Source organism: Patagioenas fasciata, chromosome 25 (assembly GCF_037038585.1).
Source record: "Patagioenas fasciata isolate bPatFas1 chromosome 25, bPatFas1.hap1, whole genome shotgun sequence".
NCBI lineage: Eukaryota > Metazoa > Chordata > Aves > Columbiformes > Columbidae > Patagioenas > Patagioenas fasciata.
In genome coordinates, this window is record NC_092544.1 from 820472 (window position 1) to 841698 (window position 21227).

General features: G+C 53.1%; 1 protein-coding gene across 3 annotated transcripts in view; it reads right to left on the minus strand.

Moving 5' to 3' along the window:
• Window positions 1-5114: 5114 nt before the first annotated feature.
• Window positions 5115-21227, minus strand: part of SDC3 (syndecan 3) — a 33049-nt gene continuing 16936 nt past the window's right edge. Inside the window, exons 2-6 of one of the 3 annotated variants that reach the window (XR_010652834.2) lie at window positions 13193-13310; window positions 12235-12839; window positions 10631-10901; window positions 8606-10129; window positions 5115-7021 (exon numbers count right to left, since the gene is read on the minus strand). Coding sequence is in view for 1 of the 3 variants with exons in the window: in XM_065856940.2 (XP_065713012.1) it covers window positions 9963-10129; window positions 10631-10901; window positions 12235-12839; window positions 13193-13310 (1161 nt within the window). In the remaining 2 variants the exon portion in view is untranslated. Of the gene's footprint in view, window positions 7022-7252; window positions 10130-10630; window positions 10902-12234; window positions 12840-13192; window positions 13311-21227 lie in introns of those variants that run through there. The other 2 variants (XR_011735705.1, XM_065856940.2) reach the window with 2 other exon arrangements.

Consider the following 21227-nt stretch of genomic DNA (forward strand, 5'->3'; position numbering starts at 1 on the left):
CAGGCCCAGCAAAAGACCTCCTGTTTGGAGCAGGAATTAACTCCTGAGAGGTCGCAGCCAGGAAAAGCGCTCAGCTCCAGTTCAGAGCGTCACAAGGAATCATTTCCATCCTCAGCTGACACTATCACAGAAATTATTGCATTCAAAAGACAGGAGAGAAATCACTACTTGTGCTTCAGTTTCCCCAGTATGTGACTAATTCAGCCAAAAAGCCTAAAACTTCAGGCGCAGTCTCGAGGATTTCAGGATCTTGCCAGCAAACTCCCCGTCTTCCCCCACCCCTCCTTGTCCTCACCCACAGCAGCTCCTCTGGGGACCCTTCTGTCCTGTAGGCATCTGGAGAACCTCCCTGGGCACCAGGTGCTTGTTGTAACCCCTCCGGTGACCCAGGTGTGCACACTTGCCAAGCCTCGGCTGCTGAAAGCCTTGTCCTTACCCAGCCACCTCGAAAGCACTTCTAACCCAGCCCAAATTGAGGTAGAACGCAAATAAAGGTGTTAATTCCCAGCATACAAAATTAGGAACACCTTACCTGACGTGGAAACATCCGGCAAACTGGTTAATGAGCTGGTTTGCAGCTGCATGGATCATTTGCATATAAGGGTTACCACCCACATTCCTTAATTGAGCTCCTGATATTTAAAGGAAAAGGTGGTACTGAAAGTTGTGATGCAGCTGGGTGGGGTGTGGAGGCCATAGCACCTTGCTAGATGGCTTCTTAAGTTATTTCCCAATTTCTACAGCTTTATTTTAACTTTTTTTAAGCAGAATACTCCTTCTGCATCAGGATATCAGCAGGATTCCACAGCCCTTCCCCTTGCCAGGTAAGCCTATGCAGACCAGACCTGTAGGAAGCTCCCCAGCCGCTGTTGTCACAGGGTGATGGTGACTTTTACCTCTGACACAATCCTTTTCCTAAAATTCAAGTTTTGGACAATTAAGAGGCTTCAATTCCATGACCAGGTCAGGAAATGCCCCACATGGTGGGAGGAGTGGGGCTGCTTGTGCTTTCCTCTGGAAGTCATTGCCAGGGATGGAATTTGGTCTGAGCCTCATCAGAACCACCTGATCCAGTTCTCTGTTCCCAGTGACTTAGTGCTAATGAGAAGCAATTACAGAAAGTAATGAGAAAGGCAGAATTGGATTGGAATGTTTGGATTTTTATCTAAATGGAACACTTGAGTTGTTTTAGCCTTTATTACTATTATAGTTTTGTTACAGGCAGTAGCACAGGGCCCCTGTTATTTTTAATTGGCTTTGTTCCTCGTTAGATTGAACACAGATTGTCAACCAGCAGAATTTCTCATTGAATACAAATCCAGGCACCAAATGTCCAGGCTCCAGCAGTCCTGGATAAACACTGATTTTTCTGGACCTTTCTATTGAGGGAAATATCCCACCAGGGAATTCTCTGTCCTCTTGGACGTAGGACACGGGGCGATCTGTCCTGTCCACCCCTCACGAGGATGGATGCAGCCTCAGGAAAAACAGCACCTGGTTTGTGGATGGGAGGAAATGCCTCTGGGCAGGGCTGGGACTGGGTGAGGGACACATGCAAATCCCAAATGTTTATCGGCACAGATGCCAATTGTCCTGAAGCAGGTAAATAATGGGAAATGTTTGACTGCTGGATTAGTTGGCTATTAATATCTGCTGATGCTCAGGAAATGTTGTCATGCAGAGCAGGAATAGGCTGCTCTTTGCCTCGAATCCTGTACAATAGCCCAAAAATACTCCAAGGCGGCATTCTGGAGCCACTGGCGTCTGCCGTGCCCCGATATCCATCGCTCCCACCAGGCTGTCCTGTCCTGGAGACCAGGACGAGGAGCTTTATCCGGCCATTCTTAGCTGGGATTTTATTTTTTTTTATGTATAAATATATACATTTTTTTAGAGGACTTCCTGACCTCGGAGAATAGGGAAAAGAGTCGAGGGGAAACATAGGGGAGGAATTTGCTGAGCCCCAGAGATGAGCTGGGTGGGAGGGACCTCAGAGGGAAGAGGAGAAGATGAGAGTGAGGATGCGGGTGTTGTTTATTTACAGCGGTGCAGAGGACTCTGAAATAGGACTTTGTGCGTGCAGGATCAGACCTGCTGGGGGACAGGGAGGAGATGACCCCCGTGTACCCAGCAGAGCTGCTCCTCACTGGGATGAGGCCGGGCAGCCATGGCTGCCCTCAGCAAAGCTGCCTGGGGAGCAGTAACCAGCGCTGGCCGGAGCGGCTGGTAAACGCTGTGTGTTTGGAGTACCGGGGGGCTCGGAGGGTTTGTAACCCTCTGGGGATCTAACGGGGAGCTCTGTCCCTGCTGGAATGCAGCTGTGTGGAGTCTGGGAGGGGGTTAAAGACATGAAGGTGTTTGGGTCTGACCTCATTCTCCAATACCTGAATGTTTAGGGGGATTTATGGTTTTGGCAAATCCCAGGCAGCGGTACAGCCCCCTCCCTGCCCTCCTTCCCTTCCAGAACACCCCAATGGTTCGTGGCTTGGAGAAGAGCAGCTGGAAAGGCCCTCGGGTGTTGGTGACATGAGGATGAACATGAGCCAGCGTGTGCCCTGGGGGTGTTGGTGCCAGCGGCTGAACACGAGCCACCGTGTGCCCAGGGGCCAAGAGGCCACAGGATCCTGGCTGTTGCCAGCACCGGTGTGGCCAGTGGGACCGTCCCTGTGCTGGGACCTGGGAAGGACCAAACTTCAATCCTGGGGGCAGTTTTGGGCCCCTCACACCGAGAAACCCTTGAGGTGCTGGAGCGAGCAGAGAGAAGGGAATGGAGCTGGTGAGGGGCTGGAGCATGAGTCTCTTGACCTCTGCTATGTTCAGGAAAAACCAGGCAGGAGAAGTTACCTTCCCGCCTGATGTTGGCCTGTCCACTGATCATGGAGGTGACTTTTTTTAATACCTTTCCAGTTTATGAAGATCACTTGGGATTCTGGCCCTGTCCTCTGATGTACTCGCTGTCCCTTGCAGCAAGGTATTGTCTGCAAATTTAATAATAATGTGTTAGGCCATCATTCAACTGTTAATGAAAATATTGAATAAACCTGCCCCCTGGAGAGATCCTGTCTGTCTACCCACTCAATCTGTCTGTCCATTTTGACAGTGAGCTGCTGATGAGCACTCCCAGGTACCTTACAACCAAGTTTTTCACCCACCCTATGATAAACTGCATATAGACAAGGGTGTCCTGTGGGACAGTGACAAACCTCACCGCCCTGCCGTGTTGGACACAGACAGGTCCTTGTCTGTGCACAGAGCACAAAAGGACAGTGGATTGATTTGACACATTGGTTCCTGACGAGTCCATCAGAACTGATGTCTTTGTCTTCTGGGTGCTTACCAGCAGCGGGACTGTTCCATCCAACGCTTTATCCAGGACAGTGGTGACAACCTTGTGTGCGTCCAGGCTGTTTTCAGCTCAGGGTCGGTGTCTCAGGGTCTTTCCCAGCTGTGGGCAGCACTGCACACTCAGGTGGGTGTTGTGGCTGTTTGTGTGCAGTTGTCTAAAAGTCCTTTGAACCAAGAGGGAGTTAGTGCCTCTGGCGTGTTGATTTGCAAGGTGAAGTCCCAATTACAGTGTTATTTTTGTACACTCTGCTCATGTAGCAGAGATTTGTAAAGGGTAAGTCACAGGGAGCCCCCTTTGCAAAATAAAACCCCACTTGGGCTGTTTGGGGTTATCCCACCAAATCCTGGAGGTCTGCAACGGTGCTGTGGGAAGGGAACATTCCCATAACTGCCGTTCGGTGGGAAAAAATATATACAAGCAATGGGCATGGGGATATAATTAGAGGCTGTTTCAAGCCTTCAGCCCGAATACCAACACCTCAGTGTGAGCCGTTACTCACTGTGTAACGGCCTCTGCGGAGCGAATGGGCAGCCTGAGCGCAGCACAGGGAAATCGTTATCGCCTAAAACCTGGGTGGGTGGCCCTGGTAAACCTGAGGTGCTTCTGCAGGGAGCAGTCCCGGGGGGCATAGAGGGGTTGGGGCGATCAGGACTTGCCTGGCCCTGAAAGCCTATGGTTGGGGTGCAAAGTGAAGGGATTTGGGGCTCTATCTGCTCCCAGCATCCAGCAAGGTGCTTCTGGGCTGCGTGGCCTCAAAGGCAGGACGGTGTTTGCCCAGGGCGGCAGTCTGTGGCCCTCAATGAGGGTTGGGTTATACAGGGCAGCAGCTTCAGCGTTCTGAGTGGATGAAGCACTTGGTGATGGAGCATGAGAACCTTCAGCCAGAGATTTATAAGGGAATCAGGTACAAAGCTGGTCATAAAACCCAGTAACGCTCAAAAAAATGTACCCAAAAGTTACCTTCCCTGAAATTTACGCTCAAGACCATGGAACTGTCATCGAGTCAGGACACAGCACTGGGGTCTGGGCTCTGTGACACAGGGGCCGTTAAACACATCCAAGAGTCTCCTTGCGGAGGCCGACGGCACCACTGCCAAATCTCTCACCGTGTTCCCTTCCAGGAATTGCTTTGGCAAGGAGAGCGAAGAACTAAACCCCCCGGGCAGGCGGGCTGCAGCAAGAAAGCCGAGAGTGGACTAAACCCTGGGGCAGCAGGAAAGCCGAGAGTGGACTAAACCCTGGGGCAGCAGGAAAGCCAGCGGAGCCCAGCGCGGACAAGGTTTAAATGACTTTATTTCTTTTTTCTCCTTTTATAAATGGGCACAGCACAGAAATAATTAAAAAAAATAGACAGTACCATTACAGTGCTAGATCCATTGGCAAAGGTTATTTTTATAGTCTTTTTTATTATTTTTAAAGTTTTGGCCATTGAGTAAGAACAAAAACAGTTAACAAACATTTTCTTTTGTTGTTGTTTTTTTAACAGACACTATGAAGCAATTAAAGTACTAAACTCTAAAAGAGTTATGTACATACAAAAAAAAGTTCTGTTTAAGATATGTTTCCTATTAAAAATATTTACATGCATTTTTTCCCCTCCCATGTTCACTGAAAGGTAAAACACTTGTAGTTTCTTGTATTCTTAGAGACTTTTCCATTCTCCTATTGGGAATTTACGTCAGCTCCAAAGAAAAAGCAAAGTGGGGTTCACTTGTTGTTGGGTTTTTCTTTTTCTTTGAATTATCCCTTTCCAGAAGAATTAAATATTTTTTCACATATATCAATGGATTTTTGTTTGTTTTTTTTCTTTAATTTATACAAGAATGTTTCACGTTTATTTACACGAGAACCAATGGGTGGCGGTTCCTCCTGGAGCAATGGCGGTAAGCGTTAGTGAGAGGTAAGCGCGTGGCTTTTAAAACGCAGTTCTATCAAACCCCAATGGATATATAATTTTCTGGAGTCAGCAGTTCTGTCTGGTTTGATTGTCAGCTGTAAGTTTATGACTTAGACCAGGGGTGGCTTATGCACATGAAGTCTCTGCTACCCTCGGGCTCTCTGGAGATGCGGTGGACGAGCTGTGGGGGAGAGAACCCAACTCTGGGCATGGCGTGGGCAGCTCCGGGGTGGCTTTTCCCCAAAATAAGTTTAAAAAAAAATAATAAAACAAATTGTACAGTCCAGCCTGGGACTTCTCCACAGAGACTGGGGGTGGGTGCGTCCGCGGAGCCGCAGGCACAAGGTATGGGGGACAAACCGGAGGAAACGTGGAGCTTTGCTGGGGCTTCAGCTGCTTTGCCAGCAGCCCGGGCTGCGCTTGGCTCTGCGAGGGATGCGGCAAAATGCCCCTTATCCCAGCCCTGGCAGACCCCGGCCCAGCGGCCGGGATCAGGCCCTTGCTCGGACAGAGGGACAGACGGACAGAGCCGGCAGGGTGGGGACAAATCCCGCGGCAGAGGACGGGGCCGAGGGCTGCGGAGTCCAGCACAGAGCCGGCTGATAAACCCCCCTCCTCATTCACAGGGTTTGCATTGAACCTGTGCACGCACGTGGGCTTTGTACACACGCGTATATACATATATACATATATATTAATTACATACACATATATATACATACAGACACGCCACACGTGGCCCCGTCACGGCAGCCGCCAGAATGGCCGAGCAGCCGGCGAGGCGCTGCTGATTCTCATCAACCTTTCAGTGCTGCAAATTCAATGTCACTTTAGGAGCTGCCAGAGCCTTGTGGAAAACCTCGGAGCCCAGGAACACTGAGCATCATAAAAAGGGTGATAATTTAAAAATCCATTCTTGATTTTAGCTTATGGTTTTGTTCCCATTAAAGCCTCCGCGTGGGTGACTCACGGCAGGGGTCGGAGAGCTCTGAATTGTGAGGGTGGGGAGCAGGAGCCGAGGCTCACGTGGAGCCAAGCAGCTCTTGCACAGGGACCTTCAGCACCCAGCAGGCAAAAGGGGGAGGAAATGGGAAATTTAGAGGCAAACCAGCACTCAACAGCACCCATCCAGCCCAGTGCTATCACCTTCCCTACAATGGGAAACCTCCCTGGGTGCAGAGTCCTGCTGCTGCGTTTTGAAAGGTCGGAAATCAAAGAGATTTTTGGAGGAAAGGGGCAACTCCCAGCCCGGCAAATCCTGTCGGGGACTGAGTTGAATTCCATCCCGTTCCCCCTTCCAGCCCAGGCCCTCCCCTGTTTGGGCGCTCACGCACATTTTCTGGTCCTCCCTTCCCTTTGAGCCCCTCCTGCTGCCTCCTCCTTATTTGTATGGCCCAAGAGTCACCAGTTATTTTCTCATTCTCCTCCAAGACGTCGGCTGCCACAAGTCCCAGCAGCCCCACATGGGCCACGCAGGGCCTTGGGGCGCACAGCTGGGCGGAGCAGCACATCTGGGCGGAGCAGCACATCTGGGTGGAGCAGCACATCTGGGCGGAGCAGCACAGCTGGGAGGAGCAGCACAGCTGGGAGGAGCAGCACATTTGGGCGCGGCCCCGGCTGGGACAGCAGCTGCTCCTGGGTGACATCGCTGCGAGGGACACGCAGGGGCCGGGGAAGGAGCCGGATTGGTGCGGGGGGACGGTGCCCGGTGTGGCAGCTTGGGAGGGGATGGTGGGTGGGATGCTCAAAAGGCCTTCAGAATTAAGTTTCCTACAAACCTGCTGAGAAAAGATGGGTTATTTTTGCTCCCAAGCATCCAACAACTAACCCGGTGCTCCAGGGAGCTGGGGTGACAGGAAAGGCTCTGTTGTGATTTATTCCAAAAAAAAAAAGGTGGGCTCTAAACCCAAGACCAAGTCTCCTAGAGCTCGCATCCTCTCTCCAGGCAGAGAGCAACACAGCGAGAGCCTGGAAGCAGCAAACATAGCATGAATTAAGCGTTTAGTCAGTTCTGATTGCCAGTGTAATTGCCTTCACCTTTTTTTTGTTTCCGCATGTGGTCATCTGGTGTGTTTAATTAATTACTGCCAGAGGAAGCCGAGCCTCCTCTTCAGCCTTCCTCACTGCTGGAACTGCAGCGGATTTAAGTGCCAGGATTACAACTTAACACCAGCCGAGCGAACCGAGGTTAAGCTTGAGTGAATAAAAAATTGTATTATAGAACTTCAGACTATTAATGGGAAAAAAAAAAATAGAATGAAGAAGATTAGGGAAGCAGCTAAGAAACGCGGCATTTAAAAGATTAAGCTGGGAGGGTATTTTTAATGCAAGCTCAAAAGATTAAAAGTCCGCATTTTTCCGAAAGATGGTGATTTTGGGTGGCCTTGATACTTGATGTGCCCAACTCGTTGAATGATGAGGAGGCTCAATTTCTGCTCCTCCCCAACAGCCAAGGCCCTTCGTGTGGTCCCAAAAATCCCAAACCCATCAAAACCATGAGTTAAAACTCCCTTTTTGGAGCAGGTTGGAGAAAGTGGCTCTTGGAGCCAGGGTGGCACCAACCTTCTTCAGACACGTGGTCCCCCTTTCACAGCATCAGCATCATCATCATCATCCTCATTTTCCACAGCCGGGATGGACCCAAAACATGGGCAAACGCCTCCCCCGCAATCTGCCTTTCAGCATCACCATCCAAGCCATCCAACAGGACCATCTCCTCCGAGTTGAAGGAGCCCAAACAAGGCTGATTTTGAGGCTGACGTCTCTAAACTGGGATCTTACAGCCGGGCTGTGCACAGGGGCTCCGCTCCCTGCCCGGCCATAAAGCCGGGGTCAGCATTTCGGGTCACTGTCCCTGCACCCCAAACCTCACCTCTCCACAACCACAAAGTCCCACCAGCCATCATACGCAGTACAATGAAAATTTACAGGGATTTCTGTTCATATATATATATATATATATATAAGTGTGTATGTATGCGAATATATATATATATATAAAATATATGCATTTGGCCTCTCAAATTCTAACACAAAGAAGTGCTTCTGTCTTGTAACCTCCATCAGGGTCACAAATCCCTATATCCACTGACACCCTGAAGGGACAAAGTGTCACCGTGTCTGTCCAGGTTAATTAATTCATGACGCAAAAGAGTCAAAGCAACCTTTTTTCCCCCATTTTCCTGTTTAAATTGCTCTAAGAGCAAAGCCTCGGTCTCCATGGGGCACCAGCGAGCTCACGACCATCATCAAAACAAAGCTCCTTGACTGCGGCACAAACAGCGCTTCAGCTAATTAAAAGCCAACTCATTGAAATATCTAATTGACTTTTCTGTGCAGAGCTCGCTCCAGACAAATCTCACCTTTCTAGAAGGGACGGTTGGGCTCCGGGTCGGGCCCCGCTGCTCTGCACCTTCGGTGGCCTCGGAGGGGACACCTGGGTGACAATGGCTTCCAGGAGCTTTTGCTCTCGGGCTCCTGGGGGCCCTGGGGGTTTTACTGGGATTTAACCAACAACAGAAGAAATGCAAATTGTCATCTCTGGGTCTTGCAAGAGACACGGAGCAGCCAAGCTGCCCCGGGGCTGCGCGGTGGAAAGTCCCCGCTCTGCCTCACCTCTGGGTGAGTGGCCCTTGGGGACCCCTGCCCGACCCCCTAGGGGACAGAGTGTTACCTCCGCTTGGCATTTTCCTATGCCGTGTCTCAGGCCTTGCAGAGCTGTTTTATCCCCTCTGGAGGAGCTGGGAGGGGGTTTAGCTCCTCCATGTCCAGCTCCCCCCCATGCAGCGTCCCGCTCCGTTTCACAACCAGCGCTCTTGGTCGTACTGCGCAAGCTGAGATTTATTGGTCACAGTGAAAACCCAGCAAAAGCGAAGTCCCTCGTCCACCAAGCCCCTCGGCGGGCGGCGGCAGGCGGGTTCTGCAGGGTCCGGGTCTCTGGCCGCGCACTGCGATGCGGTGAAGCGAGGTGGCGGCAGCGTGAGATACCCCGATGCAGCTCCTTGCCGCTCCACAAGCCCTCCGAAGAGTCGATGTAAAGGGGTCATTTCCAGCGTACTGGCCAGGTCTGTACGTATTTACTTTTTCACCACTCCAAGAGCAAAGCCTGGGGCATCAGGTATTTCAGCCCCTTGTGCTTTCTTCGAGGTTCAAAGTGCATCTGAGAGCCGCATCCTCTCCTCAAACGGAAGCAGAGAGCAAGGTAATTCCTGCAAAGCAGCCAACCCCGTTCAAAAAAGAAAATGAAAAATGAAAACAAGAGAGGGGGAATGAAACGTCCTCCTTTCCAAAGGAAAAAAAAATAAAATAAAGAAGATAAATCCAAACCAACACCCCTGCGCCCAGGGCTGGTAGGAGGCGTCCGGATCCCAGAGTCCGTTGTGTTGGTGGGACAAGCCCAGTGACCTCCAGCCGCTGTCCCAGCCTGCCCGGCCCTCCCAGACACGGGTTCCTCGGCGCTGGCTCCTCGTCCCGTCCCTCCCGCTGCACCAAGGCCAGCGGGGTCGGGCTGAACTCGGCGATGCGCTGGGCGCTCGGTGTTTCCATCGTGCCCGAGATGTGTTTTCTCCTTTAGCTGTTGCGGGTTTTGCTTTTTAAATTCACAGTCTGATCCAAAAAAGAGAGAGACAGAGAGAGAGAAAGAGGGAGACTGGATGAAGTAGAGGAGGAGGGAGAGTTTGGAGCGGGAGGGAGGGAGCACGAGGCACGCCGGCTCTCCTTCTACGCATAAAACTCCTCCTGCTTGTCAGGCTTCTGGTACGTCACGTTGGCTTGTTTGGGCTCCTCCAGCGTGTAACTGCCCTCGTCCTTCTTCTTCATCCGGTAGATGAGCAGCATGACGAGGAAGGCGGCAAACAGGGCTCCTACCACGCCACCCACGATCACCGCTGCAAAACAAAGAGGCACGGCCGTCAGTGCCACCCGCAGCCCCAGCACCGCTCAGCACCGCTCAGAGCACAGGTAATTCAGGGGGATCGTTTGGGATCCCTGCTTGGTTTTGTGTTTGCAAGCTTGCGAGCAACTTTCCTCCTGAAATCTATGGTTAAGAAAACTGAAAATGACGGTGATGGGCTAATGCAATCATATAATCACAGAAGAGTTTGGGTTGAAGGGCCCTTCCCAGCTCCCCCAGTGCCACCCCTGCCTTTTCAGTCTGGAAAGGCTACAATAAGGTCTCCCTGGAGCTTCTCTTCTGCAGCTGAGCAGCCCAGCTCGCTCAGCCTGTCCCATAGCAGAGCTGTTCCACCCCTTGGATCGTGCAGGATCGTGTTCCAGACTCGACACTACCCCTTCCAAAGACTGACCCCTCTCCTGGGCCGGCCAGCCCTGCTCTCTGCCCCCCAAACACACCAGCTCTTCCCGCACAAGCCCACGGCCCCAGCTCTCACCTATCAACACTTCTTTCCTCTCCAGGATGTTCTTCTGGGGCAGCTGGGCGGCCGAGTTACCCGAGTCTATCGTGTTGTCCATCAGCCCCGGCTCCGGGTTCTTGCCCAGCGCGGGGCCGGACGGCGGCGTCACCACAGCCATCACCTCGTTACCCAGCTCGGGACGAGTCGTCTCCTCCTCCTCCCGGATCTCAAAGTCCCCGCTGGGGCTGCTGCTGACCGGGACCTCCAGCTCATTGTCGAGGCCTGTTGTCACCTCCCCTGGCTCCATCTGGGAGAAAGGACAAGATGGAGCAGAGGACAAGGACCAAAGGGTGGCTCCTGCCTCCAGTAGCTCTGATAGGAGGACATCACAGTACTGGTGACAGAGTGACCCTCTCAGCAGAGCACATGGGGGATAAGGTTGGGGTGTCCCTCCCTGTATCACTGAAATGGATGGTTATATTGCAGAGCAAGCAACACAACCCAATATCTTGATGGTGACCAAAAGGCTGAGGCCACCATGGCTCCATTCCCTTCTCTGAACTCACTCCAGCACCTCAAGGACTTTCTTGGCGTGAGGGGCCCACATGAAGTGATGCAACCCTGGAGAGCAAATACGGGCTGGACCAATGAGCCTCTCCATCCCCCTCCCACCCAAACCTGACCTATTCATCGCCACTGCACATCCCCACACCTGCAGCTCCCTCGGGGGCAAATTCCCCCATACCTTCCCCCTTATCGCAGCAGCCTGACCTACTACATGTCCACATGCTGAGCTGGACCACACTGAGCATCCCTGAGCAAAACATCCCCAGGATGCCACCTTCATGGAGCAAACGGCTCCCTCCGCAGCTACCTCAGGATGTCACAAATCAGGATGAGCAAAGAGCTCGATGGGCCGAAGTTGGAGAGGGTGAGCAGGAGCCCTCTCCATGTCCCACCGCCCCCGGCGTGAGCACATGGCTCACTGCTTCCCACAAGCACGCGTTTTTGTGACAGAGATTAATTGAAGGTCAGCGAGAGCCCGGAGCGCTATACGTACATATACATACACAGAAAAGAGGGACTAGTTTAGACAAATCACTCCACCTTTCAGTCACAGCGGTTTTCAAAGGGCCCCCGAGGGGCTCTGAGTGCGAGATGGATCAGCGGATTAAATCCCCCGTTCAGGGCGCCCGACGGGCTGGAAGTGCACCATCGAGTGTAATTGTGGAGCATTTGGGCCTCACACTGATGGGCTGTGAGACGGGAAACGGGGCAATGAGCCCAGACACCAAATCCAGAGGAAAGCGGGTCTTTCCCCATGGTGCAGTGGTACCACCAGCCCTGACATCTCCTGCCCTGGGAAACTGCTCTGGAGCGGCTGGGCAAGGCAGAGATGGGGGCAGGAGGGATGTGTGGCACACCCATGGGTGCCCATGTCCCCCATCACTTCTCACTCCAGTCCCACCACCACGTTCTGCCCATGCTAAACCCTCCCACCCTTTAATCTCTGCTCTTCAGCTCCCCAAATGTTCCACTCTCAGGATGGATCCACCCCAAAGGCTTCCCATTGCCATCACTTGGCTTCAAAACACGGTCCACAAGCCCTTGAGCAGGTGAGAAGGGCTCCCGCCTCCTACCTGGGGGGCTTCTGTGGGTGGCAGCGTGGCAGGACTGGACGGCAAAGCTGTGCTTTTATCTGTGAGGTCTGCAGTCCTGGAGGTGCTTGGTTTTGGCAGGGACCTGGGCTTGGCTGTGCTGGTGGGGACAAGCCGCGACGTGGCCACCTCTGTTGATGTGCTGGTTTCGAGGATGGAGGTTGTGGGTGTCTCCAGGGTGGTGGCTCGGGTGGTGGCTGCCTTGGTGACAAAGGGGGGCAGGAACCTCCGAATGGTGGTGGGTTTGGCGGTGGCCACAGTGGTGCTGGTGGTGGTGGCCAGGGTGGTGGTGGTGGTGGCAGCCGTGGTGGTCGTAGTGGTGGTCGTGGTGGTAGGGGAGTCGCTGGCAGTGGTACTGGTGGTGGTTGCTTTCCAACTGGGGATCACGGGTGTCTCTCTCACCCTAGGGATATACAGGACGCTGGCTGTCTGCTGGGGGGTGGTGTCCTCGGCAGGGAACGGTTCGAAGGGGGTCACCACGGGCTGCACCGAGGTGATGGGCAGCACGGCCGCCGTGGTGGGGAGCGTGACGGACGTGTCCGTGGTGACGCCGCCTGCCGTCTCGAGCCCCGACTCCTGCTCAAAATCTGAAAGAGGGGGAGAAAAGCAAAGGGTGAAGCTGCTGCTGCCCTGGCATTTCCCAGGGCTGACATCCCCGAAAACCCAAAAGAATGGGCTGGTTATGGGCTCAGCAGAAACCAAGGGCTGCAAATTCCCACATGGTGGCTAAAGCTCCTCTCTAGGGTCAGTGAAAGCTCTACAGCATTGGCACATCCTGTCGTGCTGGGAAAGGCTGATCCTGTCCAATATGACCAGAGACTGAAGCAGGAAATGGAGACACCTGAGCCCAGCCCTTGGGACTGTTCCCTTTGGTTCTGTCCAGGAGAGGGCAGGAGGGTGACTCCGGAGATGGGCAGGGGGTGATCCCACAGCTACTTACACCCCGAGCCGGAGCCCGAGTAGACATCGTCCAGTTCATCGTCCCCAAAGGGGTCATCGTCCCCGGAGCCCTCCAGGTCCACGGGCCTCTCGTAGTTCTCATTGCGCCAGCGCTGAGCCTGCAGCCGAACGAGGAGAGATGTGAGCCCCACCAAACCATGAGCGGTCCCTTCACCGACACCCCCGCGCAGCCCCCGTGGGGTGACATGGTGACTGTCCCTGTGCTGGGCACTGCGGAGGCCAAACCACGAATCCTGGGGTTGGTTTTGGGCTCCTCACACCAAGAAACCCTTGAGGTGCTGGAGCGAGTTGAGAGAAGGGAATGGAGCTGGTGAGGGGCTGGAGCACAAGTGTGATGGGAGCGGCTGAGGGACCTGGGGGGTTGGACTCTGATCTTGATGGTCCCTTCCAACCAAATGGTTCTGTGACTCTAAGATGGATCGGGAGCACAAGCAGTTGTTCCCCAGCTGAGCCACCCCGAAACACGTTGTTGTTTCTTTTTTTCCTCAGAACAATTTGTTGTTGCAAATCTTTCAGCCAAGCTGACATTTTGTGGAGAGCTCACATTGACTCCAGTAACATTTCCCATGGAAATGAGCCCTCTGGAAAAAGGGAGGAAAAAAAACAACTGCTTTTGGAAACACTTAGAGAAATTATCCATTTGGCTCCCCAGCTAGCTATTGTTTTGTTCTAGATTATTTTCATGTGATTCCTGGCACAGGTGTGAGGGTAACACACTCCATCAGCTGCCGTAACTTGGACAGTCTCAATATGAAACAATATCAGACTTCAAATATTCCACAGCTCTGCAGCGCTGCTAAAACTTGAAGAGCCCTTGCTAGTAGGACTCTTAAACATCTTGTTTTGCAGATCAAAGTATCTCCCTTTTGAGTTGCAAGGAAGGCGTTTGACACTTCATTACAAACCAAACAAGTAGGCTTTGATCTGCAAGACAGCATCAGATGTTCCAAGATGTAACAAGCCAGGTTAGTACTTAAATTTAAAACAAAAGGGTAGAAGGGTCCCCTTCACCTATTGGAACATTTTACCTCTTGACAACAGCTTCGAGATTCTTTGTTTTCATTCTCGATTGGAGCAAAAAGGAGTTTTGGAAAGTACAGAAGGTCCCGGGACATAGAAATTTGGGATTTGACTCAGTTTTTAACCCCACATCTCTTCTCCTGGAGCCCATCGGCTGGAAGGGGAGGGAAACCCAGCAGCCCTGGGCTCCAGTGAGGTGCTGGGGCTGCGAGGCCACTTCCAGGGCTGCTGGATGATGGGTGCCCCCAAGTCCAAGCTAAGGAGATACCTGCTGCCCAAACCCTGCCTGTATCGTCACCAGGGTGCTGCAGATGTACCCCTTGTGTCACACGCCCATGGTGACAGCGTGAGCACACCCCTGGGGACATGAATCCCTCGGGAGGGTCAAGGGGAGATGGGGTTTTAAGCGTCTGTGTCTCCTGAAAGCACTGTTGAGTTTTTCTGTGTGAGTCTGGTCCTTTATCTCCTGCAGCAGCATCTCTCCTCGCTGTCACCACTACTGATACCCTGCCAGTCCCCAATGTGCCACACACTTGCCAAATCACTGGGAATACTCAAGTCTTTGCCCAAAGATAACGCACCATCCCGGAGCTTCAAACACGGGGTCTCCTTACACGCCCCCACTCCACAGCTTGGCTGGAGCAGCTGGGAATGGCAGCCAAGGGCCGCAGCAGCGCAAATCGCACCCAAATCCTGCGCTAAGAGCCTTGCAAAGCAAGTGAGAGCTCAGGCCCTTTGGCCCCGCACCATTGGAGCTGAGCAGGGAGATTAGAGAGGCTTCGGTCCCTCTCCACCCTCTGTGCGTATCTACCCCCCGGCACAGCGCACGCCGCATCTCTCCCCTTCCTCTTGCCTCATCAGGGTGGGTGATACCATTTTACAGGTGAAAAAATGTAAAAGTCGGGTAAAAAGTCCCAGTGACACACTCAGCACCCCCACGAGCAGTTCCCCACATTCACCTGAGCATTTGCATACTTAAAAGATGGGGAAACCAAGGCAGACATGGGACATGCCCGCCACCCCCGCCAACGGCACAAACACGCTCCTACAAACCCCTCTGCATCTTCGGACGTGTCCTGGGGGACGGGGAGCAGCTGCTTTGGGTCTTCCTAAATCCCCTGTACACGCAGCCCTCCTTCTCTGGGGGGGGAATTAGGATGTTCTATTCTGTAGGGTGTTCCCACTCCGTGGCAGAGCTTTTGCAGAATCTCCTTAAATTCCTAAAACTTGCCCCAAACATTAAACCCGAAAGGCACTGCCATTGCAAAACTGCCCTGCTGGGTGCTGGCTTTTGCATCGGGAGGAGGGGAGCCTTGGAAATCCATTTTTAACCACGGGGAGAGGCTGGTGAACCTCCCCGGGATGCTCTCAGGCCCTTTGCCGGTAGCCATCGGCATGGCAACGGTCGCCATGGAAACCACCTCCTCCATGGTGACGCATCCATGGCTGGTGCGGGGCGATGGGTGGTGTCCTCCAGCACACCCACCCAAACTGGGGCTGGGGTCGTCTTCCCGGGGGCGTCAGAGGAAAACAGGAATTAAATGGCGTCTTGGGTGAAGTGGGGACAAAAACTGCTTCCGAAAGCACGGGGAAGCTCCCAGGGGACAAATCCTGGCTTGAGTCCCAGCATCTGCTTTCTGTGGGACTTTGGGGGGGGTTGAAGCATCTCCCCACATCCCAGCCACCCTGACTGGGGGTTTACCTGCTCTACTCTGGGTGGCTGAAGTGACTGGGGATGTTTCCAGCCCTCCTGGCTGTGAGCAGGAGCTTGAGAGTTTTCCCTGAGGGAATGGGAAAGGAAATAAAAAGCTGAAATGTGGTGGTTTCTAAGGCAGCCAGGATGGTTCGTGCATGGTTTTGTTTCATGTTTTCAGCATGAAACAGCCCGGAGAACAGGCCGGTGTGATGCAGGTGAGCGCAAGGACCAGCTTGCTGTCCATCCCTCCCCATCCCTTGGTGCCGAGCACAGGTTCTCTCTGCATCCCATCCTGCTCGCCAAAACGAATGGTGAAACCAAAAAGCCAAAGTCCCGAAGGTCTGTTTGCACGTCAGCCCGGTGAGACAGCTCTGGGCAGCCCAAAGCCCCGCTCCCAGACCCACAGCCCTGCCGGGGACAGGACGAGGTGGCAGGAGAACGCGGGTGGCAGGAGAACGCGGGTGGCAGGAGAACGCGGGTGGCAGGAGAATGCCCGTGCCAGGACGGAGCAACGCAAACGCAGTGGCAGAGTTCAAAAGCAACAATTTGCCCTGTGAAGGAGACGCCAAATCTGGCCACGTCAGAAAGCTCGGAGGACACAGCCAGGGTCAGCAATCCATCAGCGGCCGAACGCCGTTTTCGCTGGGAAAACGCACTTAAACTGAGAACATATCGCAGGAAAAGCGTCAATTATTTCTACGGTATTTTCCACAGGATATTTTCAGTTAATCACCTCTTGAAAGCAGCTTTTGGGTGTTTTATATAGAAAACCTTAATAACTCACCTCAACACGTGATTTAGTGACACTATAAAGAGTTGAAATAGTATGAACTCGCACATAAAGTTGGAATGAAAACATTGTTTCTGAACCTTAAGGACTCCACAATTCTCTTCCTATTACAAAAAAAGAAATCACTGAATTTCCACTCTTCGATCCAAGGCTGCGAGTTAAAAATAAATCTGTTGGAAAGCGGCTCCAGACAGCAGCTCAGCGTCACCAGGACCAGCGGCTTTGGGAGAAGACCGCGATGTCCCAGCGTGGTCAGTCCTGGTCGAGATTCTCCCCAAGGATTGATGTTGAAGACTACCATGATGCTAAAGACCATGGTTGGAGTTTGGGGGTGCAAGATGCTGGTGGAAACCAGGGGCTGGTGCTCATGGCCAGCAAAGATCTCTCTTACAGGATGCGGAGTGAGCTTGGGCGAGCAGCAGCCAGTGATTTTGTGTAGCTTCATTCTTTCCCAGATTAATTAAGCCCCTGAATAACAGCTGCCTAAACCCCAGTGCATTTTGATTTAATAGGGCGGTTATTTTATACAAGTAAAATAATCATTAACGTTTACCGAAGAGCGGCAATTATGCCGGCTTTGTATCGATTCTCCGCTGCCAATGCGGGCGACGCTGCGAGGAGCGGGGCTGGGAGCGGCTGCTCCCCAAAACCCGCCTTGGGTTTAGTGATCGCTTGGGGAACACAACGAACCACCGGGTCCAGGTACCCTGGCTCAGGCTCAGCTATTTGAGCAGCATCTCTTTCTCCTCCTCTTCGGGATCACCCGTCTCATTTTTTTATCCCAATTCTTCAATGGATTAGCGCCAGATCCTACCCCACTACAATAAATATCCCCAAGCCAGGGTTGGCATGAAAAATAGCAAACCTTCCAATGTAAATTGTTGCTAACACCTCATCTCCCAGCACGCTCTGCCTTTCACCTCCAGGGGAGTGAAGAATAAAGAAAAAACATAACCCAAACACACCCACCGAAGTGCCCACCCCCTGCTGCGTGTGGAACCAGGGATGAGGAGGCACAAAGGAGCCTGGCGAGGCTCGGCTGGGGCTGCATCAGGCAGCTGAGCTGGCCCCTTGGGTGGCGGGTTCCCTTAAACCCAAACCACCCCGGGGACCACCCTATTTGGCTCCTATGGTTCAAAGCCCAGCCCTTGGCCCCAGCGCTGTGGGTCTGGCCAGGGCTGGTGGAGCACTTGGCTGGAAACGATGCTCCCGGCAGATGTGGTTTCCCCAAGCTCCGGTGAGCCAGCACGGGGAAAACAGACTTGTGAGCAGGGCCTGTTGTGACAGGACAAGGGTGATGGCTTTAAACTAAAGGAGGGAGATTCAGGCTGGACATGAGGAAGGAATTGTTGGCCTGAGGGTGGTGAGAGCCTGGCCCAGGTACCCAGAGAGGTGGTGGATGAACCATCCCTGAGGCATCCCAGGCCAGGCTGGACGGGGCTCTGAGCACCCTGAGCTGGTGAAGATGTCCCTGTCATGGCAGGGGGGCACTGGGGGGCTGGGAAGGGCCCTCCAACACAAACCATCCTGTGATTCTATGATTGTAAAAGCCAAGCAGAGCTCGGCTCTGCAGATCCCTCGGTACTCGGGAGTGGGGAGATAACCTCTTTGCTCAAAAATCCCTGTCCCACAGAGAGCATCCTGCCAACCCACAGACAGCCCTGCCTGGGCTGGAGCAACCCCGGGCAGGGACGGGCAGCCCGCACCCCCGCTCTGCCCCTGCCCTCCACCACCGCCCCGCTCTACCTGGCCAGCCCGATTTCTTTCCGCCCTGAAGGATTCGAGATGGGCTCCAGACTCATTAATTCCCCTGGGTTCGCACATTGCCATGGCGACGCAGGCAGCTCCGGGAAAATCCTGCCCTCTCCGGCACGCTGCCTGCGCACCCCGGGCCCCCATCCCGGGATGCTCACGGTGGGTCCCAGCCCCCCGACTCCAGGAGCTGCCACCATCAGCCAGAGCTGCCCCCACTCAGTCATTACAGAACTGATTTAATTTGCTCTGCTCCATAATCCTATTGCAGCTTAACGTGCAAAACTGTCTCGAGCTTTTCTCACCTTCCACAAAGGCGCGTTTCAGAGCTCGCTCCCCTCCCTGAGACTCAGCTCTCCAAAGAACTGCAAAATAGGACTTTAAATATATAGATAGGTATATTTATTTATTTTTTGCCCTGCCCTTCCTCGCACGCGTGGCACAGGGACTGCTGCTGTGTCTGTTGAACACCTCCCCGGCGCAGGACGTTGCTAATTGGCATTTTGGGATTCACACGCTCCCCGTCTCGCCTCCAGCTGCTCCGCAGAGACCCAGCAGGGTCCCCAAAGCCACCGCCAGACCAAACTGGGGGGAAAGACGCTCCCGTGCTCCATATCCAGACCATGGTGAAAGCGTTTGGCCAAGACAAAACTCTTCAGTGCAGTCAAGGGGCAGGGAGCTATGGACACAGCCACATATTAAATATATATCTATAAATATATATATATCTCTCTCTCTCTCAAATTGGGACTTGCATGACTCCAGGGGCCACCATCACATTAAAAAGAGGTTAAAACCTCCTTGCTCTCCCCAGCAAAAGTTAAAGAGCAAAAGCTCATTTCCAGCCCCATTTACTGAAAAATAAAGACCAGAAATTTGGGCCTTAACACCTCAAAACTAGAAGAACAAACAAGCAAACAAAAACCTCGGGAGCTTGTAAGTCAAGTCAGACCTGTTAGTGAGAGGAGCTCGGCAGAAAGTTTTGCACATCCGAAAGTTTTGCCCCATAGAGAAACAAACCTGGCGCCGAGGAGCTGCAGGAGCACGTGGGTGGAGAACCGAGGGGCAGCACCTTGCTGGGAAGCAGCACCCTCTCTCCTAATTAGTCTCCTAATTATATCTGAGAGGCTTTGAGTGGGGACCTGGCCTAATTATTCCCACTTGATGCATCCTCCTGCCTGTTGCCCATCCAGAGCGGAGGAAAATAAATTGCTCCCCAGTTACTTTGGCCTCATAAGGGGTTTTTTTGCCAATGAGTCCTGCAGAGCAATCAGGTCCTTCCAGGTTTAGCTTTCCTTTCCAACCCCAGCAGCAGAAAGGGGAGGAAAAAATTAGGTGTTGGGGGCAGTTTGGTGCAGGGAGCCTCAGACACTGGTGTCCTTGTTCTCTGGCAGCCACCCTGCACAGGGGAAACCTAATCCTGCTCCCTCCCCGCTCAGATTTCCCAGCTTTTCTGTGTCAAGGCACTGATGAACAGGCAGCAGTGCTAACAGAATGTGATGGTGGCACCAGCCCTTCAAACGCAACGAGTTAATACTCAGTGTCATCAAAATCAAAGCAGGGATGGAGGAAGGTTTTGCATGCGCTGCGCTCCTGTCTCCTGCATTGAGTGCACATCCCTGACGTGCAAGGGCGTTGGTCCTTGCTGAGCCCCCAAAGCAAAGCCCCAATTTTTGCACCTTAAGCATAGATGGACGGGTGATTAGATTTGGAGCAACCGGATGTTAGTGCTGCAAAGGGGTGTGAAAACCCCAGCTCCGGCTCCTTGCAAACAGCGAGTGATTCCCAGCACACGTGCAAGTGCTTCTCACCGCCGAGAGTAACCCAATTTCTGCTGTCTGGCCCCATCACTCAGCTCTCCAACGAGAATCAGAGCGGGGGGGTTCACACCGGCCTCCCCACCATGCCTGAGGAGCAGAGGGGGTGTCCCAGAGCAGCCAGTGGTCACCCAGGCCACAGCATTAATTTCATCTGCGTTCTGCAGCTGCAGAATCAACCCAGCTCCCTCCACAAGTGCTCAGGAGCAGGTCCACACCTCCCACCCCCAGCAGATCAGTGCTGGAGTTCCTCGATTTAGAAGGAAAGAGAAAAAAAAAAGGTATTTCCTCTTTCTAGTCTGCACACAAAGAGCCCTCAGCCCGTATTTATCTGCCCTGAACTTTATCTGCTGCAGTTATTCATCTGGAAATGTAATCAATCTCCCTCCGACAGCACCGGCCCCTCAGCACAGCTGCCCTCTCCTCTGCAGCCAGGAGCCTCAAGCAATCAAACCTGATGTGTGAGAAAGGAACATACAAATGCAATTTTAAAAATTAAATTTCCCTGCGTGGGGCAGCTCATGGTAAAACTGCGCTTTTTTGCATGTTACCCTCTTTTGTGCAAAAGGAGGAGAAATGGTCCCAAGGGACCCACTGGAGCACCCCAGCAATGGGGTGACCCCGAATGCGGCCGCTGCTGGGACATGGGGACCTGGCTCCCCACACGACCCATCTGGAAGTGCTTTGGCTCTGCGGGAAAGCTCAGGTTTCCAGATGAAAGAAAATGTCTTGAATCTGCCGAAGATCAGAGCCCTGACCCCAGCGCTGCCCGTCTCTGGTTACCGGTCCTTGCCCAGGAACTGCCGGCCCCACAGGGCTCGGTTTACCCGGAAAGTAAAAGAGCTGGAGGCTTCGAGCCTTGTAAATGAGCAAAACTTCTGCCAATGGACAGAACCACCCCATGCTCTCACCGTCCCCTCTGGGGATGGGGGATTTAAAA